This window comes from Ciconia boyciana, chromosome 1, assembly GCF_034638445.1.
Source record: "Ciconia boyciana chromosome 1, ASM3463844v1, whole genome shotgun sequence".
NCBI classification, from domain to species: domain Eukaryota; kingdom Metazoa; phylum Chordata; class Aves; order Ciconiiformes; family Ciconiidae; genus Ciconia; species Ciconia boyciana.
The window spans coordinates 116,921,832-116,933,069 of record NC_132934.1 but is presented as its reverse complement, the minus strand read 5'-3'; the positions used below and the strand labels follow the sequence as shown (position 1 = coordinate 116,933,069).

The 11,238-nt window shown below is 41.6% G+C and overlaps 1 protein-coding gene across 3 annotated transcripts in view; it reads left to right on the top strand.

The window, feature by feature from the left end:
* URB1 (URB1 ribosome biogenesis homolog) overlaps nucleotides 1-11,238 on the top strand; it is a 59,976-nt gene continuing 48,738 nt past the window's right edge. For 2 of the 3 annotated variants that reach the window (XM_072845387.1, XM_072845379.1), the window contains exons 1-7: nucleotides 1-182; nucleotides 545-684; nucleotides 2,077-2,228; nucleotides 4,856-4,988; nucleotides 7,155-7,251; nucleotides 8,871-8,956; nucleotides 10,896-11,021. In XM_072845387.1, the coding sequence (XP_072701488.1) occupies nucleotides 53-182; nucleotides 545-684; nucleotides 2,077-2,228; nucleotides 4,856-4,988; nucleotides 7,155-7,251; nucleotides 8,871-8,956; nucleotides 10,896-11,021 (864 nt within the window). In that variant the 5' untranslated portion in view covers nucleotides 1-52. Of the gene's footprint in view, nucleotides 183-544; nucleotides 792-2,076; nucleotides 2,229-4,855; nucleotides 4,989-7,154; nucleotides 7,252-8,870; nucleotides 8,957-10,895; nucleotides 11,022-11,238 lie in introns of those variants that run through there. The other variant, XM_072845397.1, reaches the window with a different exon arrangement.

Genomic DNA, 11,238 nt, shown 5'->3' with positions numbered 1-11,238 from the left:
GCCGCCGCCACGGCCGCTTCCGGGGCGGCCCTAGCGGGGCGGCGGCAGAGCTATGGCGGTGAAGCGCCGCGGCGTGCCCGCGGCCGGGCCGCCGGCGGCCAAGCGAGCGTGCCGCGAGGAGGAGGAGTTCAACGGCGCCCGCTTCAAGGCGCTGCTGCGGGACCCCGCCACCGCCGGGAAGGGTGAGGGGGCCGGGCCGGGCGGGGGGTGGCCGGCCGGCCGGCCGGCGTGCCGGGGGCGCTCGGCTCTGCCCGTGCCCGGCAGAGCGCTGCGGTCGTGAGGTAAAGGCGTGCTTCGCCGGCGCAGCAGGGGCTGGAGCGGCTCCCCGGGGAACCGGAGACCTCTCCTGTCTCCAGAGCGACGTCGTGGAGGTGACGATGATGATGATGATGATGACGACTACTATTGCTGTTACTCTACCGTGCGCACGTGCTGCTCCCGTACGGCGTGAGCGGGAGCGCCGGCGTGGCCGGGCCCTGGAGGGCGGCTCGTAGCGTGTCACACGCGAGGCCTTGGCTCCCCGGGTGAAACTCTGGCATTGCAGGTCTAGAGACCTTCGTCGCTGTTGCTAAGACGCTGCCGTCACCTGAAATATATGATGTCGTGGAGGGATACATGAAAATTTCCATGGAGTGTGCTGAAATATTCAAACTTTTGGATGGAGAAAGGAAACCTGAAAGTGAAGTAAGTTGGCCGTGGGTGTTACAGTCTAATGACTGGCAGCGTGCGTCTTGACTGGGAGAGGAACCGCCAGAGGAATGCTTTGTGGCATAAATAACGCTGATAATTTGGTATGGGGTTTGGTTTTTTTGTTTTTTTCTGGAAGTCACAGTGTCAGAAGCACTGATCAAAGGGGAAATGTCCTTTTCAGTGCCAAGATGTTCCTGAATGTAATGGTACACACAACCAGTAGTCCTGCCAAAATCAAGCTGTTAAGGTTCTTTAAATGTTATCAGAAGACCATTTATGAAATAAGGGAGTCAAGAGAAGAAGTTAAGCAAACAAACAGAAAAAATAGTCCAGTGAAGGTAATTGTTTTTACATAACTCAACATCTCCCTGATACATCAGTATTTCTAGGAAGCCACTGGTAAAGTTGACCTCATTTTTTCTCATCTGAGCTGGACACAATTTTTACTCATCAGAATATGATGGATGAACTAAAGAATTAAAAAACTCTTTTCACTGTGAATACTGGGGCAGCATTACAAACTTAAATCTGCTTACAACGTAAAACTGGATAGTGTTCTTTTTAACCTCCACTTGTTCGTCTTTGCCTTAGATTATCAGTTTTGTCTGTGCAATGATGACCTGTGTCACGTTCAATGACATGCTTTCTTCAAGATCCTTTTACTTATAGAGGCTAATACTTGTAACAAATACAGTCCCAGTGCTGTGTGGACTCTGGATTCATCTAGAAGGAGTTAATTGCAAGACTGGAGCAGCTCAGATGGTTTTCTCCAGCACATTTCATTTTGCACTTACTAGCAGTTGTCTCTTAAAGTGTTGGTTCATTAGCCCTAGGCCTTGGCCTCCAGCTGGAAAAGGGCCTTTGAGGTCCATCAGCCTGTGCTGAGATTTGCACTGCAGTTGGTGTTTGCATCCCCAGAAGTGGCTGTTGCGCGTACGCAGATAAATCATGCGTGTAGGTCTCAATTCACATGTGAGGGGGGACCCTTTTTTACATTCAGTTTAGTTGTTCAGGATTGTACAGGCCTTCAGTCAGCACATTGGCTTGGGCTTCCAGTGGAGGTTGTCCCTCCCTGTTACTGAATTTCATGAGTTTAGCAACTGAAAAAAAAGAGGAGTCTGCTGACCTCCTGTGGTTCTCTAGTCTTTCATTAAGTATCTGTGTAGGGGCTTCCTTGAAAATTTGCACTCACAGAACTAATCCTTTAGAAGATGAAGCATTAATTTGGGAGAGAATTCAGAAGTTAACTTTGACTTCATATGTGGAAGCTTTCCTCTTGTGGGGGGGTTACTCTTTTTTTAATGGTGTTTGTTACTGTTTGCTCAGCTAATAATTTCAAGCCGTACCTGATATTGGCAGATATTAACATATTTCTGTATCTTACAGATGATATTAATCTTTCAAGCTCTAGAAGCCATTTTACTGAGGACAGCCAGTGACCTCTCCCATTTTTCTGTTGTGGGAATGAACATAGTAAAAAAGTTGATTCATTCCTACATGAGATTGGTCTATGCTGCTTTGTATTCTGAAAATCACAGGTAAGTCTTCTCCATACTGTTGCGGAGAATCTGTCGGTTGCTCTCAGTTGATCCCAAGGGGCTGTCTGGGTCTTGTACATGTGTACAAGATGTTGCAAAATTCAGCTTGACTTACTGCTAATAAGTCACCTTTATTTAATTATACTGTTCCACATTTCATAAAATAGTTGCATGTGGAAGTCTTAGCAAGGTGGGAGCTCTGATATAATACCCAATCTAATGCTATATGATACTTTCCTGTTGTGATTTAACCCCAGTCAGCAACTAAGCACCACACAGCTGCTCACTCACCCTCCTCCGCCCCCTCCAGTGGGATGGGGGAGAGAATCGAGGGGAAAAAAAGTAAAACCTGTGGGTTGAGATAAAGACAGTTTAATAGGACAGCAGAGGAAGAGAAAAGAATAATAATAATGATAAAAGAATGTACAAAACAAGTGATGGACAATGCAGTTGCTCACCACTCGCTGACCTATGGCCAGCCCATCCCCAAGCAGTGATCGCTCTCCCCCCTGGCCAGCTCCCCCAGTTTATATACTGAACATGACGTTGTATGGAATAGCCCTTTGGCCAGTTGGGGTCAGCTGTCCCATCTGCGCCCCCTCCCAGCTTCTTGTGCACCTGGCAGAGCATGGGGAGCTGAAAAGTCCTTGCTTAGTATAAGCACTACTTAGCAACAACTAAAACATCAGTGTGTTGTCAACATTATTCCCATACTAAATCCAAAACACAGCATTATACCAGCTACCAGGAAGAAAATTAACTCTATCCCAGCTGAAACCAGGACATTTCCTGAGCCTGTAGTTTTCATCGGTCATGGCTGTCCTAGTGAGATGTAAAGTGGATGGTATCTTGAGTCCTATTGTTTTAATGCTACTTGGTTTGTGAAGTGAAATATACTGCATGGAACAGGGAGGAACAGGCTTTCCTGTAGTTCACAGAGGCTGAGCAGTCTATTTCGTGATGGCAAAAAGCTGCTCTTGAGTGTGTAATTCCCCTCTATCTTTTGTAGTCAGATTTCCATGTTTATAATAGAATCTTTTATTTCAGACTGGCTTTTCCTCTGTCACTTTTCCTATCTCTTAAATCTAAGGCCATTTTAGGCCGATTTAAGCACTCATGTGTTATCTAGTCCAGTCTAAACAACGATTTCTCATGTTCTGTGGGCACAGTGAGAGAAGTTCCAAGTGCCAGAGAAGTTTTAATACAAAGCTGGGAGGAAGAGGAAGGGAGAGAAAGAGACTGCAAATGACTTGTCCAAGGCCAGTGACTTGTCTTTCGGTCTTTGGACAGGCCAGAATTAGAAAAGCATTATCTGCTTTCCAGTTCATGGACACAACCACGCTTCCTGCACCACTCAGTTGATTTTATTGCAAGAAGTATTTTAACTGTACATAGAATCCCAAATAGGAGTGGATAGGTATATTGTAAAATAAATTTTGAAACTCTGTAAGATCTGCACTTCTTAAAGCATTTAAAGATTACAGCTTTTGGAGAAATCCTTCTAGAACCTGCATAGAGGAGGCTGCAGATTTCTGATGGTATATGCTCTGCTTTTTGTGTGCTGCCTCTTTGATCTTCAAAGGGATTTTATTGTGGTGGTATGTCTAGATGGGATCTCTGCTTTAATCGTATGTCTTCCTTACAGATTGTCCATGAATGAAACATGATGGAAAGATTCCAAAACCCTTAATGGGTAATGGCTATTCAGATGATGGAGGTCTGCAGGCTTGTACCCGATGGCCTTGTCATGTTCCCATTGAAATAAGTGGCAAACTCCCATGAATTTAGGAGTTCTTAATTTTTGGCACTTTCTTTCTTTTATCCTACTTTATAAAGTGAATATCCAGCCTCCCATTGGAGCCTGATTTTTGGGAAGAAAATAAATAGGCATTCCCTTTTCCCTTCTTCCCTCTCCTTCCCAGTTGCCGTTATCACTGCCTAAAATAATGGGTTTAGTTGTTTTAACTTATCTTCTATTTTCTCAGGCAAATTTTCCCGGGGGTCAGTGAGCAAGAATCAAAACTGAGTGTACATCTTGGGATTTAGTTCATAACAAGACCATGCTGCATACTTGAACTGAAGAAAACCTCTGTTAGTCAGCTAAAACACAAAAAATGCAGTCTTACTTTGGCCTATGCTGTGTGTGTCCTTAACTTTAGCATGAGCTGTAGCTCATACAGACCTGCTTGTGGCAGTAAAGTGCATAAGCATTTGCAGGACTGAGGGCTCTGTCCAAGAAATATGCTTGTAGAAATAGGCTGTTCACAAAGAAGATCAGAGTTCTTTCTGAATAGCGGAATAAGTTGTGTTTGGCCTAAATCTGTATTGTGATGGTCATTAAAAGAGTTGGTTACATATTTAGTTAAAGCTCCCATCAACTGCAGCAAGAGCTTTGCGTGACCAGGGATACTTTACTAACTGCTATCTTCATTGCTCGTGCTTGGACTGACTCAGAACTGCTTCATGCTTGAAACTCCTGAAGGCTTGGGGGGATGTTAGAGGTAGAGTGGGATAATTTCTTTCACAGGAAAAAGGTCTTTCTTTAAAATTTAATGTCATGATTTGGTTGTTTGTATAACTGTCATCCTGGAAATAACCTGCAGGTTTTCCTCTGCCTTTTGTTTTAGGATGAGCCGACTGTGCCTTACCCTGTTGTCAGCAATGGTGGCTCAGGGGCCAGATTCAGCAAGGGATGTGTATAGCCATTTTGATTTCAATAATAAGTTTCTGCCTGGATTATTGAAAAAAAGATGTAAGAAGGTAAATTAAGGTGCTGTGTGCCATGAAATGCTATGCCATGTCTCCATCAGTTTTCTTCTGCCAAGTATTTGAAACTAAGCTGTTGCCAAAGTCTCTTTGCCGTATTGTCGTGTGCAAGAACTTACCTTTTCCTTCCTGTCCTGTGTCAGGCGAAATGCTTCTTGATTGTTTCTGATTGGCAGCAGAACTGATCTATGGGGCAAGAGTTTCCCATCTACTTATATAGGAAATCCCCAGGGGATGTTTCTGAGTATCTGCTCTACTGGGAGAGCTGTCCTGTACCCTTGAGGTATAGGTTGCTTCATTTTCCATCCTGTGCTGCTCTTTCTCATCTTGTCAGGGTGCAGAGCTCCTCAGGATAACCGTGTTTTTACATTGCTTTGTAGAATTTACTGCAAAACATCAAAGTGCCCTGTCTGTTTCTAATAAGCTGTGGTGAAATATAAACGTATAGTTTCTGTGGGCTACCCTTTTAATGTCTAAAATGAAGCAAAAGTGATGAAACTTCTGAAAACTATTCAGTGATGTGTTTGGGAAGAGCTCAGTCTTTTTTCCAGTGTGTGCATTGCAGTTTGGTCCCACTGAAATAAATTGAGGTTCTGCTGTTGTAGAAGTGGAGAGCAGATTTTGCCCAGTACTAGTACAGTCAGAGTAATTGCATTTGAAGATATAACCAGGAAGTTTAAACAATCTCTTGGCGGAAATCCTTAAGGAGGATATGTGAGTGAGTAGAAAAAGTCACTCCTCTTTTTCCAAAAGGAACTTTATTTCTTGTTTCCTCTCCATTTGCTAAAAATAATCAGGGTTGACCTGAACCAGTGTTTCAGAACAAGAATGTTTATACTTCATTCCAAATATGAGTGTATAATAAATCCAGTATTATTTTCAGTGCTGATAGATTGTTTCTAGTTTTTAAAGAAGACTTGCAGAACAAACATGTACATTTGTGTTGGGTTTGTGCCATCTGTGGTGACAAATGAGACTGTAAAAGGTGGTTTTGGGGAGAAAGGTGTATGTTTGGTTTTTTGCCTTCTACTTGATTGCTTTGTATGTAAACAGTTTCTGGAATGTCAGATTTCATGGCTTTTGATCTTACTGCTGAAGTTGTCTTTAGGAGTACCTCCACCCCTTAAATTAAAATGCTTGAGTGTAGGTAGTCTTTTGACCACAAGCTTATTAGATATGCAAGTAAGGTACAAGGAAAAAAGTTTCCAGAAGCGAATTGAAGATCTTACTCTTGCTCAACTTTCAGTGAAATTATTATGTCACAATTGGCTATCAGAGGTGAATTTTTAATAAAAAAATATCAGGCCCAAAGCTTACAGCAAAATCTCATTTCTTTTTCTTTATTTCTTCTTTCAACCCTTTCATGAGTCACATCTGCCTTATGTTCAGCCTAGTCAGTATCTTTTCAGGCATTTTTACATGCAACTTAATTTTGCACAGTAAGTTTCAAAAAATTATAAATCATGTTCAAAACCTATGATCCTTTTCTAGGCAAAGCTTTTATTACTTCCACTGTGCCTGAATCTGTAGTTTTATAACATATTAGCCCCTTTTTTAAGAGTTGGTTTTTTCTTTTTTTTTTTTTTTAGCCAGTCTTAGTTGCATGACCCAGGTAGCTGCATGAGCAGCTGTGATAGCTGAGGGATGTATGTAATGCACTGCAGTTCAAAGATGGCAATGAGCAGCAGGAGTCCGCAAGAGTGGTACTGCTCTGGAAGCCTGTATAGTAAGAAGTTGCAGCAGCACTACTGTCATTACAGTTCTTGAGTGTTTTTGTGAATTGACCAGTGTACCAAGCGGTGCAGAACTGAGGATGTTCAGTGGTGTGTGTACAGGGTTTGGCATGAAACTACTATTAATGTTTTCTTTTTAAATTATTTATTGCCTATCTCGTATATTGAGAATTAAAAAATATGTGAACTAGGACATCTTCCTTTTTGGTGTTAACTTTAACAGACTGTGATCTGCTTAATGCAAGAAGTTTTTCAAATGCATATACTGTGGATGTATTGCATATACATATATGTGTATGGCTATGTGCCACATGTTTATAGAAGTTGTTTAATTTACCTGTTTATAGTACTTATAATAAATTGTTGCAATATTAATTTTCCGGTTGTGTACAATGTGCATGCTAACAGTGCCTTTTATCATTTTTAGGGGAGACCTGATGTCCGTATGGCCTATATTCAGTTTGCGCTCTCCTTTTTAATTGCTGGTGACAACGCAATCTTGACACAGGTGCTGGAATTAAAAGGTATTTCACACTTGTTTTTTTTTTTTAAGGCAGTCTTTTATAGGTGATAATAAATATGAGCTAATTCAAAATGTGAAGCAGTTAAACAGCACTAATAAGATACAAAATACGTATTTTTAATCTTATTAGCTGAAAAGCTTTGAACTTCTTCAGTTTTCTAGTGAATGCCTCTTCTGCTTGAGAATAATGTTTGCTATCTGCAAAAACTCTGCAAAAATAGGAAGCCCTTGGTGACACAGATGTAAAAAAGGTAAATATAATATAACTATGAGGCCATAGATTCAATAAGCAGAAGGAAACTTCACAGCCTCCAGCCTTGCTCATAACACAGTAATAGTGGATATCATAGAATCATAGAATACCAGGTTGGAATGGACCTCAAGGATCATCTGGTCCAACCTTTCTGGCAAAAGCACAGTCTAGGCAAGATGGCCCAGCACCCTGTCCAGCCAAATCTTAAAAGTGTCCAATGTTGGGGAATCCACCACTTCCCTGGGTAGATTATTCCAATGGCATTGCCTTAAAGAAATTTTTTAAAGTGTTAAAGACTGCATATACTTTAGTTTCCTTTCTGTCCTCATGCAGGAGAACTGTCGTGTACTCCATTAGACCGCTTTTTGTCAATGATTCAGGAGACCAGTGTAATGTCCTTTGCATCCTTTATGGAGGCATTACATGGGAGTGCAGTCCAGGAGTATGTTACACCCATGTCTCTTAGAGAAGAGGGTCAAACTGAACTGACAAAGAAGAGGATCCAGAAAGTTAAATCTTACATACACTTGATTACTGCTTGATCCCTTATGGACTGAAGATAATGTAAAACTTCTGTTGATTTTAGTGATTTGAAATCTACTGCTGATATTTCTCAAGTTGTGAATTGCAACCCTTGTTAAGGTTATGAAAGAATTCAGAAGGGATCGAGTAATACTTTAAAAAAAAAAAAAAAGCCATTAGCTGGCAGCAGTTAATTTCTTCTATGGTGAGGGAATGAGAACAGGCCATAATTATTTACTTCCATTGTTCACACTACCCTGGGGGCTGCTGATTTCCTTTAATTGCTTACAGTTGTTCAGCTCTTTGAGGACAGGGAATGGCAGTGCACACCTAGACCCAGTCAGCACAGCTGGCTTTCGTTCCTCTGTAAGATACTGAAGTTCTATGTAAACTGAAGTTCTCTAACTGTGGGATGCACAGGTGAGCCCAAAGATGGTGCATGTCGCTGGAGATGTAACCTCCAAACGTTTGAGAATCACTCAGTGAAACAATTGTGAGTCCTTCAATGGAAAGGATAGGCATTTACTCAAGTTAAAATACTGCATAGCACATTGGGGCCTGAAATACGTTTGAAGTTGTCAGATCTGTTGCAATAAGTGTTAATAACCAAGGTGGCAAATTAGCTAGTTATGATGAGAGTAGGTTTGGCAGTGTCACTTGTTCATCACTGTAGTTACAGACACATCATCCTTCTGAACTCTGATTGCAGCCTTTTGGTTCATCCTTAAATATAACAGCAAGGTAAATAATATGACATTGAAGAGAAATGTGTATGAATTCTCTGAAGCATTTTAGTGTGAAAATAGCTTTCACATTTTCACTTAACATTTGAAATGTCTTCTTAGATTTCATTCCAGATATTCTTCGTTCTGAAATAAAGGAAGACAAAGTTTCTACTGTCAATCTTCTACTTTCCACATTGAGAACTAAGGTATGATATACCCTTGAAACTTGTGTTGTCTGTTTTCTTTGCTGCTGGAAACAGTTTTGCAGTAATTTCTCATAAAACGTACAGCTCTTTAAGATGTTGGCACTGTGCTGCTGCTGCTGAAAGTTCGTCAGTGTGTCCGTTACTGAAAATATTTGTTGGAGGTTGATAGCTTGTCTGTATTACTGTTTCAGGACTGAAGCTTGTTGTGCTTTTCCAATGCCCTCTTTTAAAGGAAGTTATTGCATAGCTTGTACTTGGATGCTAATGTCAGCTCATTTTTCGTGTGTGGTGTCCAACAGATTCCGATTATTTCATGGGTTGCGATTGCATCAGTGCCAAGCCTGGAGGTCAAAAGAACTGGAGTCTTTTTGGTGCTTCCAGTGCCAGTAACATTGGTCCATCAATGAATGTGTCTCATGCCGAAATGGGGAGATCAGCTAGATTTGACTAGTTTTGTTAGCTCTGAACTGGGTAATGACATACAATCTTCTTTCCAGGAGAAAAAGCATTTTGTGTGCTTTTAGTACGGGGACTGTGACATGAAATGGGTTTCTAGGAGCTGTCTGGTTGCAGTTGAAGGGTGTGTGGTACCATTCCCCAACCAGTCGTGGCAGGGCTCCATTGAGGCCACATCCTGTGGTCCTGGTTAGCTAGTCTTTGGACTTGGTTACTGTTAGGGTGGCAACATTTCTGCTGCGGGAGATTAATTCTGTCAAAGGTGTTTCTTGGTGGGGTAGAGGAAAAGGGAAGTCTTATCATAAAATTGTCTTCCCAAGATGGGAAAAATTTTTGTGAAAAAGAAAGGGTACATTCCACCTGCTATCAGAAAGTACTGTTGGAGAGGTAAATCTGCTTCTCTTTGAAGTTGTTTTTCTGATTCTTTCATAGCAGACAGGAATAACCTTGTGATATAGCAGGGTTGAGACAGAAAACTTGAAAGCAGGAATTGCTGAAAGGTGTGAGTTGGTTTAGTCTTGACTGCCTTTCCTGTGCTCTGTTGTTCCTTAGCTTCTGAGCATGGCTGTGCGTCTTTCACTGTGATGCACGAGCTTATTGCTGCTGTGGGTACAGCAACTGTGCCAGAGATTTTATTTCTATAAAAATGTTTTTTAAAATGTTTTTAGTTCCAGTGTCTATGATTTTTGAATCTCTGTTTTGAATTACTGTAGCAATGTTGCACAAGATGTTGTATGACCAATTCACAGAGAATTAAGAAAAAATAGTTTCAAATTTAGAGTGTAGCCATAAAAGCCTGTCTCAGACTCAGGCTTTTCACAGCTGGCAATTTAAAGCCAAAAATATTATTTCATTTTTCTATTGCAATAACATTGGAAGAAGAAGAAAAGAGCTAGCATTTAAATGTAAAATAAACCTCCTTGAAACTTTGTTTTTTTAAATGAAGCTTTTCCCATGTGGGAATCATGCATCATGTACTGTTACATTGTTGATGAAACCTAACACACTGTATGACTCCATCAGTTTAGCAAGGAAAATGGGAATTAAAAAACTGAGGACAGGAGAACACAGTAGGAGACTTATGAGAACTTCCTCCACCATGTTTTCCCTTTCATTCAGACTTTATTTGTAGCAGGTTCTACCATCTCTACCAGCAGGTTTCCATGATCCTAGTCTGTGGCTGTGCTACTCTAAATATGTTCTGTGCTCTTTAATTGAAGTTGAAAGTCTATCCTGTTCAGCATGTGCAGTGTTTGCAGAAGTTGGTGTAGAGTCCTATGGCTTCAGCCATATCAAGATGGGAGCAGGAGCGTGTGAAAGAAGTGCTAACAGGGCAGGCAGAACCTTTTGTCTGCTGTAGTGAGGAGAGTGAGCTGTGTGTGTACTAGAAGAATGAAGTGTGTTGCTAATTTGCCATTATTTCATGATAACTTGCAATAAATAGAAGAGTTGTTTGTGTGTTTGTTTTTCTCATTGCTTTCAGGTGGTTCAAAATAAAAATATCACCAAAACCCAGAAGGTGCGCTTTTTTACTGCAGAAGTTTTGATTCACATAGCTTCACTTTACCGGTGGAATGGGATTACTGATGTCAGCCCTGGGGATTTAAAGGTCTGGTAACTTACTTCTTTGTAACTCCTAGTCCTTGTTCTGCCCTTTCCCCTCCCCCCCCCCTCTTGCAGCCCACAGGTTTTGAAAGAACGCATCAAGGTTAGAGTAACTGGGAGCTTGAGAGGGATCTGCTGAGGCTACTTACAGAGAAACCCTGTCCTTCTGCCGCTTCTCACTGCTTGAGGAAGAGGGTTCATTTCCCCTCTGATTGCCAGAA